Source organism: Schistocerca cancellata, chromosome 2, assembly GCF_023864275.1.
Source record: "Schistocerca cancellata isolate TAMUIC-IGC-003103 chromosome 2, iqSchCanc2.1, whole genome shotgun sequence".
Lineage (NCBI taxonomy): Eukaryota > Metazoa > Arthropoda > Insecta > Orthoptera > Acrididae > Schistocerca > Schistocerca cancellata.
The window spans coordinates 1,091,999,840-1,092,021,466 of record NC_064627.1 but is presented as its reverse complement, the minus strand read 5'-3'; the positions used below and the strand labels follow the sequence as shown (position 1 = coordinate 1,092,021,466).

Sequence of the window (21,627 nt, the reverse complement as noted above, 5' to 3'; positions counted from 1 at the left end):
AACGAGCTGTGAAATGAAGGCCCGTTCCGAAGAAGCGACCTCCGAGAGAAAAATCCCTTCAGAAAATGTCCGTACTGTAGAGGCTGAAAGCAGGTATGGTTTTCAGAGCAATCTTTCTCAGAGAAAGATTTTTGTCTCATTCTCATTACAAAATTGTTTTATTTTGTAAAACAGTGAAATGAAGAAAAATAATTTAAATTAAATTAAGCGATAAAAATATATATTTAAAGTAATGTCAACAGAAGCGCTGTTTGATCTGCCATTGGATTTATAATCCGGAGATTCCTAAGTTGCATAATCTTGCGACAGATTAATCAAATGTGTGTTTGGTTAATCGGAAAGGAATAACATATCTAAATACTAATAGTTTTAGATTTAGCACTTAAATATCTAAGAAAGGACATTCAATACTTTGTATTTAACTCCACTTTATCCATTACTATCAAACCTTGTCTTTGTGTATTTGTATAGATAATATGTAATGCTGCTCTAGAAGTTTTACAGCCCCCAGCCGATTACCATACGGTCAGTAAATAGAACAAAACATAAACATGCCAGGCATAGTCCACTAACAAAAACTGAGGAACGAGGCCAGGTGCCCAACTCCGTCTTCGTGCACTCCTACTCAGTCGAAACAAGTTCTTTTACATTCGCATTTAATACAATCATGTTCTTTGTGACCATAACCCAAAGGACCTTGCCCTCGACAAATTATCGTCATAAACAAGATGTAACTCGGAGTCACTCACATACGGAAATAATTTATCCCACAGAAGCATTCACGTCCCAACCACGGATCTAATGTGATCCATAACGGAAATTAACGAGGGGCAATGCTTGCTGAATTCGGTCAATAGGTTTTCTAAAATGTTCTCTGTAGTTTTCTCTCGAGAACGCGACGTTGCAAGAGTGACAGCGCGTCCAGTGCTTGCTTTGAGTTTAGATTTCTTTAGAGAGGCCCTGCAAGCATTCACCAACGCTGTACAGGATGTCCTGAAACCTAAACAGCAGATGAGGATGAGAATTTGTAGCAAAAACCTGTGGGACTAGTCACAGAGATAGTGGTAATAATTTTCACAGTGAACTGTCTTACTGCTAACTTTTGTGTGATTAAAGTGTAACGGTAATGGAGTGACTTTGAACAGGGGTAGCAGCAAAAATTGTTTGCAAGTGAAGGTTGTAACATTGTGTAAAGTGGCGTCTAAAATGTGGTTGAGCGTTGCCTCTTCATGCAGAACTTAAATGCTTCGTTTCTGTTAGGTCCCCAAATTATATAATCCTATTTCGCACTTTTCTATTCAGTAGACATGTTAACTGGACGTATTTATCCCTCTTAAAACAAACTACTAAATATGTTCTAAACTAAAAATAAGATGCAATGTGTATCACGATAATGTTATTGAGTAGTTTTATTTAAATGTTAGTATTAAGACATGTATGACTCGTGTTCCAATGTGCTATTGAACTGTGTACTGACTGACAGAACCTTAATTCACTGACAGTATCTTTTTGTACTTACATTGCGTACGTTGACAGTGTGGGCTCATTACTTGTGGGCTGTAGCGCATCCTTGGACCTAGGGACGCGCATAAATCCACCGCAATCAAGACCTCAAGGCAAGAATTAGCTTTTGATGTTATGTCGGTGTCTAGACCGTAAAGCAAGAGTCAGTCTCAACAACTGTATATACGCTCTTGGGGAAAGTCGAAAAAGAGCTGTTATACACTCGTGGAAATTGAAATAAGAACACCGTGAATTCATTGTCCCAGGAAGGGGAAACTTTATTGACACATTCCTGGGGTCAGATACATCACATGATCACACTGACAGAACCACAGGCACATAGACACAGGCAACAGAGCATGCACAATGTCGGCACTAGTACAGTGTATATCCACCTTTCGCAGCAATGCAGGCTGCTATTCTCCCATGGAGACGATCGTAGAGATGCTGGATGTAGTCCTGTGGAACGGCTTGCCATGCCATTTCCACCTGGCGCCTCAGTTGGACCAGCGTTCGTGCTGGACGTGCAGACCGCGTGAGACGACGCTTCATCCAGTCCCAAACATGCTCAATGGGGGACAGATCCGGAGATCTTGCTGGCCAGGGTAGTTGACTTACACCTTCTAGAGCACGTTGGGTGGCACGGGATACATGCGGACGTGCATTGTCCTGTTGGAACAGCAAGTTCCCTTGCTGGTCTAGGAATGGTAGAACGATGGGTTCGATGACGGTTTGGATGTACCGTGCACTATTCAGTGTCCCCTCGACGATCACCAGTGGTGTACGGCCAGTGTAGGAGATCGCTCCCCACACCATGATGCCGGGTGTTGGCCCTGTGTGCCTCGGTCGTATGCAGTCCTGATTGTGGCGCTCACCTGCACGGCGCCAAACACGCATACGACCGTCATTGGCACCAAGGCAGAAGCGACTCTCATCGCTGAAGACGACACGTCTCCATTCGTCCCTCCATTCACGCCTGTCGCGACACCACTGGAGGCGGGCTGCACGATGTTGGGGCGTGAGCGGAAGACGGCCTAACGGTGTGCGGGACCGTAGCCCAGCTTCATGGAGACGGTTGCGAATGGTCCTCGCCGATACCCCAGGAGCAACAGTGTCCCTAATTTGCTGGGAAGTGGCGGTGCGGTCCCCTACGGCACTGCGTAGGATCCTACGGTCTTGGCGTGCATCCGTGCGTCGCTGCGGTCCGGTCCCAGGTCGACGGGCACGTGCACCTTCCGCCGACCACTGGCGACAACATCGATGTACTGTGGAGACCTCACGCCCCACGTGTTGAGCAATTCGGCGGTACGTCCACCCGGCCTCCCACATGCTCACTATATGCCCTCGCTCAAAGTCCGTCAACTGCACATACGGTTCACGTCCACGCTGTCGCGGCATGCTACCAGTGTTAAAGACTGCGATGGAGCTCCGTATGCCACGGCAAACTGGCTGACACTGACGGCGGCGGTGCACAAATGCTGCGCAGCTAGCGCCATTCGACGGCCAACACCGCGGTTCCTGGTGTGTCCGCTGTGCCGTGCGTGTGATCATTGCTTGTACAGCCCTCTCGCAGTGTCCGGAGCAAGTATGGTGGGTCTGACACACCGGTGTCAATGTGTTCTTTTTTTCCATTTCCAGGAGTGTAGTAGACTGTAGAGATGAGGCAGAATGTGACTGGTCACAACTGACAATTGGGTTGGTCCTCTACAAATGTAGCACTGCATGTCATGGCGTAACACTGTATCCTTACGGTGCCCTGAATTAGTGTCAGAGGAAACAAGAAGTCTAGTAGCTACCCAGGCCACGAAGCTAAGAGAAACGTTGGGAAGTGTCCGTCATTTCCCTCGATTCCACCAGCGGAGCACACAACAGCCGCCATGGCAAATCAGAACCGTGGTTTGTCATTGAGCGTGTTACAGCTGCTTTATCACCAGTTTAGTCTTTTGTGTTTAACAACGCCCTGCCACATACACAGTGAAACTATAGCGTAGTTGATGCTCGTCATTGGAAGACGTTTGACAATAACAGGGATGTTCTAGGGGCTCTTGGAACAGTCGCCCAGACAACAGGTGCAAATGCTCCATCGCTAAACTACACGGATCATCCCTTAATACGGTCTGTTCGGGGCGATGCGAACAATCGCCGATTGCAGATATCGTCTCCTGTACTCCATCGTTCTAACGTCAGTCACTGTCACATTGAAGCACGTGCGTTGCAGCTTCAACATGATCTCCCGTACAATTGCAATGTGACCTCTCTCAAACTCTATCACGTGCTATTACGCTGTGCATTGTGTTCGGGGCATCGCCCGTGTCGGGCCGGCTTATCTCGCAGTGCTGTCAGTGACAGCTGACACAATCGATTCACGTATGATGGCACAGCTGATTCTCTCTGGTGGCCGTTGCCTGCGCACCAGTTCTTGTAAGCCGGATTACACCACCACGTTTTTACACGAAGATTCGCCAATGAGATATGTCAGTGAGTATACGAGTATGTTCTCGTTGGATTTTTGTCCTGTAAAAGTATTGATATGTCTTATACAACTCTACGTTGTATCGAAGGAAAGAACCAGTCACATCCATCAGTTGTTAAGATGCAGTAATGTGTTTCTTTCTGAGCCTTAGGATGTATTTTTTTGTTCTGAGTAAAACTTGATGTACATATAAGATACGAAATTGCAAGAGAGGATCATTTAGTACTAATCTAAACACTTCTGCAACACTTTGGTTTCCATCCCGTAGCATACATACTGCAGAATCCCGAAGCTAAGTAAAGTGGAATCAGTTACCCACTAGCTGAGAGCAGCTGGGAACAACCCCATTATCCTCACACCCACAAAATACTCGTTTTAGTAATACCTGAGTACTGCTCTGCAGTCTGGGACATTTAACAGGTGGAAGTAAAAGAAGAAACAGGGAAGGTACAAAGAAGAGCAGCATCCATCACAAACGGTTTCTTTACTAAGTGTGACAAAATAACTGAGATGCACATCCTACTCCAGTGACAGGCAGTAAAAATGAGGTGTAGTGCATTACGGCGAGGTTTTCTTTTTAAAATTCTGAGAGCGTACGATCTCACCAAAATCTATCAATATTCATTATTTGTCCGAAAAGTTCTGTGACCGATTATATTCCTGACGTATAAGCGACGTCAGCGCAGTAACTACGATTGTAGCTTAAACTAACAACTTTCAGCAAAAATGCGCTCGCGACCGGTCAGTGGTGAGCAGCCGGTGTCCAGTAGTGGACCCGTGGCTATAATGTGTCAACAATGTTGTGTCACAGATCGCAATGGAGTAGTGTTTAAGGTATTCTTGAAGAAGAGCAAAGTAGTGCGAAGTTTGTCCCGCACACTTTCACTCCGAAACAGAAACAACGACGTTGGACGCCTGTCGCAACTTGACTGAAAAGCAGGACCGGACGGTTCCTTCCTGGAAAAATCATCACATCGTGTTACGAATATGAATCTACCACAAAATTCAGACGAAGGGTCAACGATCTGACGACATAACTGCCATTCAAACCAGTGTACACGAGTTAAAGAACATCGCAAACGTCTTTTCTGACAGTTTCACAGGGTTGTATGAACGTTCTGTGCGTTGCACTCTAGTGGGGAGAGACTATGTAGAACACACAAAGCACTAAAACCACCATATTAAGGTTCTCTAGTTTCTGTCCAGACTAGGAAATTTTTGGACTGACAAAGTAGATGTAGATTCCGAAAGCAGACGTTCCAATACAAGCCAATAAACACAACACTTCCCCCCACCTTATACCTCACGTTAACGACGACAGGGGCAAAATCAGAGGAATTTGGACAAATGCAGAGCGCGACCGACAATTTTCCTTCCCGCATACCGACAGCGATTGGAATAAGAAGGGCGAAAAACGATTCTGGTATATCACGTACCCTCCGCCACACTCCGCGCAGAGTACTGCAGCACCTCTCTCAATCGCAGGGACTAACAATAAAGTTGGTTCGATTCTTGCCCGAAGAGCACGAGGGATTTCCCGTGCGGCAGCGGTTGCCTCAGCCAGGCTTAACTTAATTTCCGCGGCAACCAGAGAAGCAAACTTGCGGCCGCACGCAACAACCTCCCCGCCAGCAACAGGTCTACAGCCAATACCAACCGCCAACTACATGCCATTCCAGTCGCGGCCGCAGCTCTCGCTGGAATCTACTGCAGCGCACTTCATTTGAATTTCCTTAAGCTGCACTACGGTGTACGGCGGTGGGTACTTGCTACCGGTAAACACCCGGCCCTCTTCCACACGCCACAGTAAAGTGCACGGCTGAGGGTACTTGCTGCCAGCATCTACTGCCCTCCTCCCACCTTCCCCCTCTCGTTCACTTAGACAGGATTAAAGAGCGATTTGGTACGCACTCTACGTTTACCAACTAATTCACTCATTATTTAACGTAGTGAGCGAAACATTGTCTCCAACTTGTACAAAAACTGGACTGCAGTCGTGAGAGGTGAAGGACATGAACCAGAGATAGTAATTCGGAAGGGTGTGAAACAGGGTTATAGCCTGTTTCCCATGTTATCCTGTCTGTATATTGAGGAAGCTGTAGAAGAAACCAAGGACATACTTGAAAAAAAAATTAAAATTTACGGAGAAGAAATAAAAACTTTTAAGGTTTGGCGATGGTGATTTTATCAGAGATGGCGAATGACTTGGAAGTTCAGCTAAATGGAACTGATACCGTCTTGAAAAGAGGTTATTAGATGAACATCAAGAAAAGCAAAACAGGAGTAAGGAAATGTGGTCGAATTAGTATTTGATGCTTAAGAAATTAAATTAGAAAATCAGACGCTAAAAGTAGCAGACGAGCTTTGCTGTTTGGACAGCAAAAGAACTGATGATGGCAAAAATGAAGAGGATAAAAAAATGCAGTCTGGGAATAGCAAGAGACGCATCCTGAAAATGAGAAATATACTGACACCTAACATAAATTTTATGAATTTAAATGTTAGGACGTATACTCCAAAATTATTTGTCTGTAGTGTGGCTTTGTATAGAAACGAAACAGGCAAATGAATACTAGAACCTTCTGAAATGTGGTGCTACAAAAGAATGTCAAAAATCAAAATGTCGATGAAGTAACTAATCCTGAAGGGCCTTTACGGCATAACTTGACAAAACGAAGAGAGAGAGGTCGATAGGACACGTCCTCAGATATCAAGGAATCGTTACTTAGATAGTGGAGGGAAGTGTGAAGGTAAAAACTGAAGAGGAAGATTAAGATTTGTATACACTAAGCAAGTTGAAATGAATGTATGGTGTAATAGTTATGCAGAGATGAAGACCGGAGCAAGGGAGACTAGCGTGGGAAGCTACATCAAACCAGTCTTCTTTCTGATGACAATAACAACCATGATATGATTCTTGTGCATAGTGATCTTGAGGGAACGGGGAAGAGACAGAGAGAAGATGATTTATCAGAATAAATAAATGTCCTCAGAATTCTAAGGGAAGACCTCGTCCTGAACCGAGGCCCACGAGAAAGACAGGCCATGGTGCATACATCACAGCACGCGACACTTTAGGTCTTATGAGTGCCTGCACCGTTTCCGGCAAGGAGCACGTAACTATCTCAAACGAGTTTAAATTCTTAACTGCGTATTAAAATGCACGCAAGCTGTCGACAGCACACGACAAAGTTAAGACCTTTAGTGGGTACCTTTTCATTGCCATACTGATTTACCGTGGGCCCTGCACGGAACCGAGCGTTCGCGGTGTACGGCAGACAAGGCAACCACTGTGACGTCACAAGTTCGTTGTGAGGTCCGCATCTCTCCCGAGCCTCGGCTCAGATCGACGTCAAAAACACTCAGATGCGTGATAAACTTAATTTTACTGAAAATGGAGCGCAAATTATCCAGACTAGGTTCATACAGTGTTCCATAAAGAACAGTTATAGACTTCCGACAAACTTTACTCGTAATTTCTAACCTTTCTTAGTTTTTCCTCGCTTACCAGTACATGATGAAGGTCAAATCTTTAACACATTAATTCACTTGAAACTGTTTTATACATGGGAAACCGATTTTTTAAGAATCGGCTGTTTACTGGATTTCATAACTAAAGTATGTATTAACTGACCAATACCTTAGAACAGTGTATTATGCACTACCTCACAGCCACATTAATTATGGCCTGCTGTTATGGGGATACACTTCAGGTTGCAATGACGTGTTAATACTACAAAAAAGCTGTCAGGATCATCATTCAACCAAAGGGCTGGAGCACTGCAAACTTATGTTCACCCAATCAGGGATGATGACCATTTTCAGTCAGTATGTGTTTTCGCGTCTCATCAGCGCAAAATAAAACCAAGGGGCTTTCAGCATGAGGCAAGAAATACATAATTATAACACCCACAACGAGAGAAATACTAAAATACCAAGCTGTCGAATGTTTGGAACACAAGATGTTTTCCAACGGGTGCTCAAAAAATGTGCGACACACTGCCTCGAGAAGTGCAATGTCTGCCGCCAAGAACATTGAAAAAAGGAAAATTGCACAAGAGTTGCAACAGCACTTCGTTGTTTACGTCCATTCTGTGAACAATTTTCTTCATATGTTATATGTCAAGTATGCAGTCTTGACGCAGGCCTTCTAGTCATGACTGGTAAAAGACGCAGATCTAGTAATAAAGTATATAAAGCGCATTACGCAACTGCAGCTCCATTTTCAAGGACTGGTTGTTGTTTTGGGAGTTACATCTGCTTCAGTGAACAGTTATTGACAATTTTCTGACCAGAAAGCTAACGTCACGTGTAGCTCACATCGACGAAATATTGGGTGTTAAAAAAACTGAAGACTGTGACACGACGTCCTTCGACAAAAATACAATACAATACAAAGTCTCAAAGATTGAGCGATTTACGAAAATTTAAGTCTTAGTTACACCCCTGCTTCTTCCGAATACGAATTCGCTGGATTAACCAAGCTCTAGCTCAATGACGCCATCGGAGGTAGGCCAGTGTGTCCGAACCGCCCCGAGTGAATTGGCTCACCTCCTCAGACATTTTTGTGCACAGCGACTGACAAACTACGTACTCTGTATTTTCACACATTAGAAGTACTGACAAGACTGACAACCAATGAGATCTATACCAGTTAATACAAGAAAATAAACACAGAACACTACACGCTGCAGCAGTTTGCAAATCTTAATAATTACTCAAAATAATGCACTAGATTCTACTTAACCAGAACGTGGCAGACGTAATGATTTTTTTATGAAGAATTTTTCCCTTGCACTGAATATAGTTTTACTGTTTTGCATATGACTGAATTAATTACGATTAGTCCTTACGACAAAAATATACTTGTTATTCTTAAATGTAACATGATTGTTCACAGGGGAAAGGAACAGGCTCTGGCCACAGAACCCTACTTTACGGCAATGCCATACTGCTGCGACATCAGAATAGTGATATGGTAAGCTCAGCAACAAATGAAAAAAAGCAAATTCTTTAGTTGTGTTCTAATTGTAAGAGTACTTCCCTGCTCACCATGTGAAGGACATGTCGAGCCATAAATGGAGCCTTTCCATTTTACGAACTGTACTGAGCAGTAAATTATTTACACCCATTTACCTATAAAGTACCGTATTTTCAGGCATCACAGGCTTATACATTATTACCGAATTTGTTATGAAAGCTTGGTGTAAAGTATTTAGCGTCCGAAACATTTTCATTTAAAAACATGAGAGACGTATAATACTTAACGATATTCTAAAATATTTTTTTTTTCGCGCCGTAGATTATATTGTATTCTACCTTAAATTTAGTTTTACTGGTTAACAATATCGTTGACGCTTAACAATAAAACTGATGAAAACGAATTTGAAACCTAATTACAAAACTTAGAAATATAGTATCAAAGCTGTTAATTATGATTTTAAGAACAATTACACTATAGTATAGAATCAGAGAAGCATCATGCGATTAGAATTACTTGTAAATATGACGATTGCACAGACGAATTTCGATTACTTTGGTACAGCTGCATGATGTTTTAAGTGGTTATTGCTTACGTTGAGATATGCTTTTCGCTAAGTTATTTTTTTCCGTACACATAAAACACCGACAAACAGGTTAATGATTTTACTTAGCTTTCTGTCAGCGGAGACAAAGTATATCCAGCTACAAACGTAAAAGAAATGGAATCAAATTTCACGTTCTCTTGACATAGGTAGTACGATACTTGCAATATTATAATGGTCATACAGAGAGCCCAAGTACGAATTTTCTCATACTTCTGCCACTTTGTGTTCAGTTTAAATAAAATTTAATGAGAAGAAAATGTTTAATCACTAGGTGGTCAGTAATACGTGGTACGGTACAAACATCTGTAGTATGGTTATCAGATCACAGGATAAAGAAAGTAAAGAAAAAAACTTTTGAATGAGAAAATCTGACATTAATTTTACAACAGTGATATCAAAGTATCACTACTGTGACTTCAGAACATGTCAACAGACATTTCTAAATGCAATTTACACCGACTTAATTACGTCACTTTGGTGTTGAGAGAAAGATTTGTGAACCATATTAGTACCTTTGCAAGAATCAGATTCACTTCCTGGCCCATGCAGGCCCATGTAATTGAATGGTAATGAATTATGACAGCTGTAACATGTATATTAATTGCCTGACATTATAAATTTAATCAAAATTACTGTAGCAGACATGTAATGTTACATTGTAGGCATATTAAGTTAATATTTTTGCTGTATGTATTATCCTTTGTTCTTTTCCTTTCACGTGTTCAAGTTGTTATTTACTTTGTAGGCCCATGCTCAAAATATATGACTTAGTTGTTTGACACTTTGATTTTGATCATGCTTTAGCTAGTGACATGTTCATTTTAAATGTGTGAAGATTACTATACCCTGACATGGAAGAAATAACTTGACATTATAGTATGAATTTGTGTCATCATAAAATGAAAAATGGTGAAATTTTTAAGAACACCACACCATGCAAAAGTTAACGGAACACTTGACAAAATGAATAATAAATGCTATAGGCTTCATTCACCACATCTTGTGGTAGTACCTGCATTAAAACAGTCTGTCTGTCTCTTTACAGTACCTGGCATGTCTGTCTACCAGCTCCTCAAATGACAAACTGGCATTTGATGTTGGTTTACAGGAGCATTCACAAGGTAAATTATACATTCACTTATACAAAATTCAGAAATATTCTTATGTACTGAGGCACACTGACTGTCTTGTTTTTGATTTAGTGTTGTTAATTTAAATTAGAATTATTTAGATAAAGTTACTTTTTGTCTCAGGGGAAGCCTGTTGGTGGACAGTACACCCTGCTTCCAAGCAAAGATCTGAAGGTGAAAAGGTGAGGGTTGGTGATGACCTTATCCTTGTCTCCGTTGCTACTGAGAGGTACCTGGTAAGTGCACTACTTCACTCATGAAATTTAACGCTGAATTTACTTAAGTTCCGAAGCTGCTATCATAGCTTGTTGTTGTTGTGGTCTTCGGTCACAAGACTGATTTGATGTAGCTGTCCACACTAGTCTCTCCTGTGCAGTCCTCTTCATCTTTGAGTTACTAGTTCAATCTACATGGTGTCCCAGAAGGAAAGGTCAGTTTTCAGGTATACAACAGGAGCGATCATTTGAAGCAAAAAATTCTAGTAAACATGGGCTCAAAAATTAATATAGCACCTTAAGAGCTATTAGCACTTGCGCAGAGAAGAGATGTGTTTCACTGTAGCAAAACTGAAGAACTGCTAAATCTCTTAAGCTGTGCATTTTAGAGCCCGTGTTTATTAGACTCTGGTAATTTCTCTCATATCCTTGAATATTGACCTTTCATCTTGGGAAACCCTTTATTCGTTTACTGTATTTATGCCTAGGTCTCCACCCTGTACAGTTTTACCATACTGGTGATCCCACCCTTGGTTTACTCTCATTGATGCTCATCTTATTATCTCATGTCAAGACAATATCCATTCTGTTCAACTACTCTTCCAAGTCCTTTGCTGTACCTAATAAAATTACAATGTCGTCGGCAAATCTCAAAGTTTTTATTACTTCTCCACAAACTTTAATCCCCTTTCCAGATTTCTCATTACTTTCTTATACTACTTGCTCACGGTAGAGATTGAAGAACATTGGGAATAGGCTACAGCCCTGACTAACTCACTTCTCAACCAGTGCTTCCTCTTCATGTCCTCCGACACTTGTAACTGCAGTCTGGTTTCTGAAGAACTTGTGGATAAGCTTCTGTTCCCTGGGTTTTATCCCTGCTGCCTTCAGAGTTTAAAAGAGTGTAGTCCATATACCACTGTGATGAGTGTTGGCTTTGTATCTGTCTTGGCAATGATAATGCATTCTCTAAGATGTTCATAGTGACTTACGCATATTCCATTTTTGTATTTGACTATGTTATGAAAGAGATAGATTGCTACTCATCATCAACATGACACACTGGGTTGCAAACAGACACAAGAAAAATACTGTTAAACATTGAGTTTCGGCCAAGGCCTTCTTCAGGAAAGAAACCACACACACACACACACACACACACACACACACACACACACACACACACAAGCAGGCACACGCCACACAGACAGGACTGCCACCTCTGACCACTCCAGCCAGAATACAACTGTTGCATTGAACAAAAGCAGCAACCTGGAGAGGGGTTGGGAAGGGAGGAGGGATAGCAGAGTACGGAGGAGAGAGCGAAGAGCACTGTCTGCAGGACTAGAAAGTGGCAGGATAAGGCTAACAGGTTCAGCATCAGGAGGCTGTGGAGGAGGAAGGGGAGATGAAGTGAAGCACGGAGAAGGAGTGGAGCAGAGAACGGGAAAATGCCAGTGGGTACATTGGCGGAGAGCAGCACATAATGAGAGAGAGGGGTTGGAGTTAGGAGGAGGTGATAGGATAGAGGTGGTATAAACAGTTGGATGGAGGGTGTGGGGATAGTAGGTTACAGTGGGTTGACGCCAGGATAATTTCAGGAGTGGAGGATGTGTTGTGAGGATAACTCCCGTCTGTGCGTGGAGGTGGTGGTAGAGATGAGGATCCAGACATCCCAGCTTGTGAAGTAGCCATTGCAACTGAGCATGTTATGTTCAGCTGCAGGTTGTGCCTTAGGGTGGTCCACTTTGCTCGTGGCTACAGTTTGGCAGTGGCCATTCATCTTGGTGGACAGTTGGTAGTTGTAGAAATATAAAAAGCTCTGCAGTGAGTGCAGCACAGCTGGTATAAGATTTGGTTGCTTTCACAGGTGACGTGGCCTATGTTTCGGTAGGATAAGCCTCTGAAAGGACTGGAATTGGAAGTGCTGGGTGGCTGGATTGGACAGGTCTTTCAGTGGGGTCACCCACAGGGATATGATCCATGTGGCAAGGGATGGAGATAGGCAGTGGCACAGAGATTGCCTAGGATGTTGTGGAGGTTGTGTGAGTGGCTGACAGTGTGCGATTTGTGCTTTTACCAGTGGGGGGGATGTCTTAGGGCGTTAGTATAATTATATATGTTACTAGCTTGGTCCGTGGTGTTACCCATGGTTAAACAGTTACTTATAAATAGATGTTAATGCCAAAACTCACTATTCACGCGTATGCACCATCAGAAAAGCCATCCCTTGTTATATCTTTAAAAGTACATTATAAGTGAAGCTTATTTACAAAATCATCTCCATACAGGTATACGAGTGGAATTCAAAAAGGAAAGGCACATTTGTGAAAAGCTGTACTTATTCTGATGATAGAAAGCCGAAACATGCGTTATTTTTCTATGTAACCTCCCTGGACTTCAATGCAGCTTTCCCGACGTTTTACGAGTTTTTTTATTTCATCAGAAAATATGTTTATCGGTTGCATCTGCAACCAATTTTGCACTGCAGCAATGACATCTTCATCACTTTCAAATCTTCTTCCCTGTAGTGCTTCCGTTAAGGGTCCAAACATGTGAAAATCGCTTGGAGCCAGGTCTGGACTGTATGGTGGATGTTCCAGCACCTCGAATCTCAACTCCTTTCCGCTACAGTTGCAGGTTCGAATCCTTCCTCGGGCATGGGTGTGTGTGATGTCCTTAGGTCAGTTAGGTTTAAGTAGTTCTAAGTTCTAGGGGACTGATGACCTCAGAAGTTAAGTCCCATAGTGCTCAGAGCCATTTGAACCATCAACTCCTTCATTGCGTCAGCTGTCCGTTTGGCAGAATGTGGGCGAGCATTATGTTGCTGCTGGATGACACCTCTTCACAGTTTTCCACGACGTTTGCATCTGATTGCACGTTTTAGTTTCGTACGCAACACATCACATTCACCATACAATACAGACCTGGCTCCAAAGCCTCGTTTACGCTGGGGCGACATCTTGCAACATTGTGGCATGCTATGGAAATGTGGCGTGCGTCGTCTTGTCATTTAGTTCTATATGTTTTGAAATGCTTAACTACTACATAACACTTTTTCAAAATTAATAAGCAAACATATTAATAGTAGTAATAGTAAACTTTCAGTGTTCGGCTCCACAAATTTAAATTATATGTAAAGTTTTACTCCAGTGCATGGGAAATAAACATCCCAGGTTGCGACGCATAAACTAAAACCAGAGGAGGGGATGGTCTGATGCAGAGGGCAGGAAATCTCCCCCATACCCCCCTGCAAATCGCACACTGGTGGCAGAACAACACTTTAGGAGGGGTGGAAAGATCATGGATAAAATGTCTTCCATTTCAGTGCATGATGATGTGTAATCGTAGCCCAGAAGAAGGATGTGGTGCGATTGCTCCGGTCCACAGTGGCATTAGGTGACGAAGGGGGCACTCGTTTGTAGCTGGGCCTTGGGGGTGGTGGGAGGGTTGGGGTGTGTGGGGAAATGTGTTTGTGGTATTGAGACCTCCAGCGTACTGGGGAAGGAGTTCTTGTCACTGCTGTTGATATGTAGGAACTGTTGTTTGTTCGTAGATTTAATGTGGGCAGCAGTGTGAATGGAGGTATCAGAAATGAGGAGGTCAATGTCCAGGAATAGGGCATGCTGGGTTAAGCAGGACCAGATGAAGTGGATGGAGAGAAGGTGTTGAGCTTGTGAGGAATGAGAATAAGGGTGTCTTGGCACTGAGTCCAGATCATGGAATTATCGAGGAACCGAAACCAGACCAAGCGTTAGATTTCAGTCAGTTGGTTGGAGATGTTGGTCAATGAGAGCCAAAATTCTTTCAGTGGAGGCACAATAAACAGTTTCAATGGGGCGTCCAGGATTGTTGGGTTTGTGGATTTTTGGGAGCATGTAGAAGATGGATGTGTGTCATGTCATAGGGATGAGGAGGGAAATCGATTCAGGGGAGAGGTTCTGTGAAGAATCGAAAGCTTTAAGAAGGGATTGGATCCTGTTTGTGTGGAAAAATGAAGAGAGCCAGGGGGCACCAAATGATATATAGCTTGTGTAGAAAAATTTTCTTGAATCGGATGTGCACTTGCCGCTATAAGAATACCAACTTTTTAAATATTTCCTTACAATGAGTACACCCGCAGATTTTAGATCTTATTCTTTGTGGCCTCAACATGCAACAACCGCACACAAACACAATTTGGCTGTACTAGCAGTGGAGGGTATATATACACTCCTGGAAATTGAAATAAGAACACCGTGAATTCATTGTCCCAGGAAGGGGAAACTTTATTGACACATTCCTGGGGTCAGATACATCACATGATCACACTGACAGAACCACAGGCACATAGACACAGGCAACAGAGCATGCACAATGTCGGCACTAGTACAGTGTATATCCACCTTTCGCAGCAATGCAGGCTGCTATTCTCCCATGGAGACGATCGTAGAGATGCTGGATGTAGTCCTGTGGAACGGCTTGCCATGCCATTTCCACCTGGCGCCTCAGTTGGACCAGCGTTCATGCTGGACGTGCAGACCGCGTGAGACGACGCTTCATCCAGTCCCAAACATGCTCAATGGGGGACAGATGCGGAGATCTTGCTGGCCAGGGTAGTTGACTTACACCTTCTAGAGCACGTTGGGTGGCACGGGATACATGCGGACGTGCATTGTCCTGTTGGAACAGCACGTTCCCTTGCCGGTCTAGGAATGGTAGAACGATGGGTTCGATGACGGTTTGGATGTACCGTGCACTATTCAGTGTCCCCTCGACGATCACCAGTGGTGTACGGCCAGTGTAGGAGATCGCTCCCCACACCATGATGCCGGGTGTTGGCCCTGTGTGCCTCGGTCATATGCAGTCTCCATTCGTCCCTCCATTCACGCCTGTCGCGACACCACTGGAGGCGGGCTGCACGATGTTGGGGCGTGAGTGGAAGACGGCCTAACGGTGTGCGGGACCGTAGCCCAGCTTCATGGAGACGGTTGCGAATGGTCCTCGCCGATACCCCAGGAGCAACAGTGTCCCTAATTTGCTGGGAAGTGGCGGTGCGGTCCCCTACGGCACTGCGTAGGATCCTACGGTCTTGGCGTGCATCCGTGCGTCGCTGCGGTCCGGTCCCAGATCGATGGGCATGTGCACCTTCCGCCGACCACTGGCGATAACATCGATGTACTGTAGAGACCTCATGCCCCACGTGTTGAGCAATTCGGCGGTACGTCCACCCGGCCTCCCGCATGCCCACTATACGCCCTCGCTCAAAGTCCATCAACTGCACATACGGTTCACGTCCACGCTGTCGCGGCATGCTACCAGTGTTAAAGACTGCGATGGAGCTCCGTATGCCATGGCAAACTGGCTGACACTGACGGCGGCGGTGCACAAATGCTGCGCAGCTAGCGCCATTCGACGGCCAACACCGCGGTTCCTGGTGTGTCCGCTGTGCCGTGCGTATGATCATTGCTTGTACAGCCCTCTCGCAGTGTCCGGAGCAAGTATGGTGGGTCTGACACACCGGTGTCAATGTGTTCTTTTTTCCATTTCCAGGAGTGTAGTATGTTTGGAGGACGTGGAAAACTGTGCAGTTGTTGTTCTAATGTGGAAACAGAATGATTTTTGTGACAGCTGAAAGGACATGATCATTGGATTTTGAGCCAAGAGTGGGAGCTTTTCATGAACGACTTAGTCTGTAAACTGTTCATGTGCCGCCATGATTAAAGGATACCATGAATGGCAAAAAGGTGCTATCCAAAACTGGCACCTAGGGCCACAGATGTTGGGTGAATGACCTCTGAAGATTTACATGGTTGAATAGACATGCAACTGTTGAGCAACTGATTGCTCATGGATGTCGACTGAGTGATGGCAGGTGACCTTTTCATATGAATTGTGTTGTCTACCCCTACATGCAGTTTGTTTCTCCTTGGCTCAATGGTTTGTACTAGTAGGACAGTGCAACGAGTCACAGAGCTCACAGTGTACTTGCATGGTTTGAAGAGCACCAGGATTAGTTTACTGTACTCTTCAGGCCACCAAACTCTTTGAATTTAAACCCAACTGAGAATTTGAGGGACTATTTCGATTGGGCTGTACATACCATGGATCTTCAGCTGAGAAACCTAGCATAGATGGCCACAGTGCTGGAGTTGGGATGGCTCTACATCCCTGTCAGTACCTTCCAGAAACTCATTGTCTCTGTTCCTGCACATCTCGCAACGGTTTGTGCTGCAAAATGTGGTTATTCTCACTTTGTCAGATGGTCACATTGACGTGACTGGACAATGTAATATCTGCAGTTATTTATTTATTTCCCTTAGCTGCAGTTGCTTTTGGAAATGTCTCCTCAAAATTTGGTTTTAAACTGGAAGTAAATATCACAACATAACAACAGCAAAAATCATTAACATTGCTAATATTTAATCAAATGCTAATGCCAAGTTGGGGATTGCTGTATTTATCACTACATTGTCTTTCCTCTGACTTCACATGAGGAATATCACTTGTATAACTCGTGGTTTAATTGTATCCCTAATCCAGTTATTCATATTGCAACAGTTCTTAAATAGGAGCACTGGAGCTCCCTTCATATGCCATATACTGTTAATTATCTTTTTCCCAATTTTTTAAATTTAAATATTCTTGAAAATGACTGTTTTAATGAACAGGTCATCTGCACAGTGAGACATTATTAATTTGTGATGGCACTTGTTTGGTAACATGTTTTATTGAGTTCTTTTGTTCCTTTTTTAGCATACAACCAAAGAAAACGATTTGTCTGTGGTGAATGCCTCTTTCCATGTGACTCACTGGTCTGTCCAGCCATATGGAACAGGAATAAGCAGGATGAAATACGTGGGTATGTCTACAACTATCTAAGTTGCTTTTACACCATTTGTTATTTTTTGGGGATTTGTTATAAATATTAGAAACAAGTGAAATTTCATATAAAAAACTATAAACAACTAACACACACACACACACACACACACACACACACACACACACACACACACACACAGTCATTCCGTCAGTGCCGCTTGTGCCACACTGGCTTTTGTATGGTGAATCATTTTCCTTCCTTGTGTGATTATTTATGTACTACATACATTATTCCACTGTACATGTACTATCATACTGGGCTTATTACATTTTACTAAATTTTCTTCTCACACAGGTTATGTGTTTGGAGGTGATGTTCTCAGGTTCTTCCACGGTGGTGATGAGTGTCTCACCATTCCATCAACATGGAGTGAACAGCCTGGACAGAAGTAATGGCTTTTCAAGTTTTACCTATATTTATAAGTGTAGTGTGATAGTTTATTTCAGTTCAGTTATTTTACAACTTCTACAATAACATATCATCACCTACATTCAGTTTACTCTCTCTGCTTGCACTGCATGAATTAAATTTATCCACAAAATATCACACCTTTTCGTATGTTACTCATCTTTATTTCCCAACAATATTCTACGTATACATTTAGCACACTATAATTGTAAAATTGTTTAATTTACAGCTGAGTCAGTTTTGTTCATTATGCCACATGAAGTAATTGTATTCTACATCTGTAAGAATATGTTCTCTAAAATGGATTTGTAACTACATAATTTTAAAAGAATGTAAATCATGCTGACCATCTGGCTACAGACTTAGTCACAAACAGAAGTTGATATAGACATTAGCTTTCAAACTGGGAGGTTCTTTCATTGTGCAGATGAGAGAAAGTGATGGAGGAAATGAGACTTCTGCACAGGACCTGTAAACTGTTTGGAAACTTTTTGGCGTATCAAAACTGTGCAGCAGAAAGTGACTCGAACCTGGAGCCATGCAGTTATGTTACTGACTGTCCTATCCAAGCATGACTCACCCTCTCCTACTTTCCAAACTTCTCAGAGGCTCTGCCATATACATTGCTAACTAGAACTGCTGGAAGAAGCTGTGGCAATGTTTCTGAAGTCGTGCATGGATAGCAGCACTGATCGCAAAAGGTAGGGCTCTGTGATTGAGTTCTGGTCTTGCACACCGTTTTAATATGCGTGGAAGTTTCAGTATGAGACTGTTCAGAAATTAAGTCGAGGATGGAACTTGATGAGACAGAAATAATTTAAGAATGGTATGAAATTATAAACACAGAGGTAGTAAAAATGAACATCAATAAAGAAGAGGAATGAAGATAAAGATAGTCAATATGAACTCAGAGATAGAAAAGAAAACAAGATATGCCACAAGAAAATAAAATAGGGACAAAAGGGAAAATATATGCATTTTAATTAATTATATGTGCAACTAGGGACAGGAATGTTTTGCAAATACAACAGTGTGAAAAATAACATGAAATAGATGGTTTTTTGGAAATAATACAAAGTTGTAATTTTTATGTAATATCTTGAAATTTGTAATTTTCCACATAAAAGATGTTATAAATCTGTGTATGACAGTTTACCAATATTGGTAACTGATAGTTATTGAATGTTGAAATTGCATTTTGCCTTCTTTCTTCCTCAAGGCTGAGGTTCATTTATAATCTTAAAATGATGGCTCATTTCCCACATAACAAATTGTAATGTGCCTCCAAGAATAGTACCCAATTTGACTAAAACATAGAATTTGGCAAACAAATAGCAATGAGTTTGGCAGGAAATAACATCAATATTGGCAAAAAATACTGAAATCAGAAGAAAATAGCACCAAATTAAAAAAAATAACACAGAAAAGGAAAAAAGCATCAAAATTGGCAAAAAATAGATAAATTGGCAAAGAAATAGTGAATTTGGCAAAAAATGAATTTACCAAAAAATAACACCAAAATTAGCAAAAATAATTCTGAAGTTGGAAAAAAGTAACACGGAAAAGGAAGAAAAAACATCAAAAATGGCAGAAAATACCAGTGAAATTGGCAATAAAAAGGAATTTGGCAGCAAAATAGCACTGAATTTGGCTAAAAATAGTACCAAATTGGCAAAAAGTAACACCAGATTCATCAAAAGATAACGTCGAATTTGGCCATAAAATAAAATGATTTTTTCCTGTCCCTGTGTATAACATAATGGTAACTGTGGTGAGGTGTTTTAGTGCAGGTTGAGGCCACTGTGGATAGAATCAAACCAGTAAACATAGAGAAAGTTCCCATGGGAGGGGTTATGATGAGGTGCTATTAGGAGGAGGAATCCCAATTTTCTGTAGACGAATGAGAAACCCAAGTCAGATCTGTCTTATTTTAAAGTTTCCTTTGGTGCAGAGTAGTTTGTATTACAAGTTAAGTCTGTTCACTTGTTCTCACAGACAGTTCGAGAGACTTTGTGTCAATTCAGAAAGTGTAACACTGTTTGCATGATGTTCAATACTTGAAATGGATCATCTCACAGATGTGAGGAAGTGATGGGACAGGAGTACATAGTTGTAAGAGGTTGCGCAGACAAATTTTGCAATGGGGACGGTTCCATGTATATGACTCATTTAACAAGAAATGGATTGAATAGAAACGTAGGTTATCATGAAAATAATTCAGAGGTTTTAATTTTAAGCTGTTCTGACTGATGTAAGCAGGATTTATCGGTAGAGTGATTCTCACTTTGTGACATGACTTTGAAAAGGTAACATCCTTGGCAGGGGAGTTGGTTGAGTCTGTCCACTCCAAGGGCGTTGTTTGGTGAAACATAGACTTCTGTCTTATTTCTGAGATGACTTTTTTATTATGGAGAAGTGGAGATGACTTGTATGCCACAGAAAATCTTGTGACTGAATTTGATAGGGGGGGGGGGGGGGGGGCTGAAATCAGCATATTTTTGTTATGATATGTATCCAAATGGTGGTTTTTCCTACAAATGCCAAGGCCATAAAAAAGCAAATGTTTGTAATGACAAAGATGGCAACAGTTTTAATGCAAGTAATCCTGTTTGTTGTTTATTTGATATATTTTGTGAGATTGAGGTCAATGTACTGTGAGATTCACAGAAGAAATTGGTGGATCTCTGTTGGGGAAATGACTGCATATGTCCTATGCTCAATAATTAATATGTGAAGCTGACAGAACGGTTAGGACAGTGTATTTTGGAAAATGGTAGTGCGCATAGTGTATGGTTTAGGTGGAGTAAGCAACTTTGTGGCTTCAAATAGGATGAGGTTTTTTAGAAGATTTTATGAATCTTCTTGAAATATAGAAATGGAGCCATAGTAAGAGATTCAGTTAAGTGGAACTGTCAGATTGTGTAGATCATTCATCACATTTCAACTGGTCAAATACCACATTAATGGCAGACAACAACACAGTCCTGGACTGGAAGAATATTGTCAACTCCCACAGAAATTCTCAGTTTAGACATTCCAGGAATTTCTTACATGTATAATGGTTGTACCATAAATTCATTTGTGCTGAAATCATTGTCCCAACTTGACCACCACCAAAGCATTGACTGTGGCAACTGTACTTTGTGCATTTTAGTCTGTCGCCACTACCAGTACATTTGTAAATTTATTTCTACTATTATTTGGTTTTTATTGGTTTAAGAAAAGCTAACTCTCATCTTGGGCTCAAGAAAGATTTTTTCCCACTTCTGATGGTGTTATTTGGTGGAAGAAACTGTCTGTTCTAAAAGCTCATGAAGTTATGTTTGTTATATCTCATGTTCAATTGTTATATATTCTTAATGTAATCCATGACCCTTGATTTCATTCTTCATTTTGCTGTTTATGTTCTGTAAATGTCATTAATGTCTTATAAGTCAGATGATAA

The 21,627-nt window shown here is 42.1% G+C and overlaps 1 protein-coding gene across 1 annotated transcript in view; it reads left to right on the top strand.

Annotated features, from left to right (window-relative positions):
• The window catches only part of LOC126163107 (ryanodine receptor), a 737,240-nt gene that overhangs the window by 242,822 nt on the left and 472,791 nt on the right, over positions 1-21,627 (top strand). The window contains exons 4-8 of the mRNA XM_049920028.1: positions 8,877-8,954; positions 10,610-10,685; positions 10,818-10,930; positions 17,645-17,750; positions 18,069-18,162. Coding sequence (XP_049775985.1) covers positions 8,877-8,954; positions 10,610-10,685; positions 10,818-10,930; positions 17,645-17,750; positions 18,069-18,162 — 467 coding nt within the window. The remainder of the gene's footprint in view (positions 1-8,876; positions 8,955-10,609; positions 10,686-10,817; positions 10,931-17,644; positions 17,751-18,068; positions 18,163-21,627) is intronic.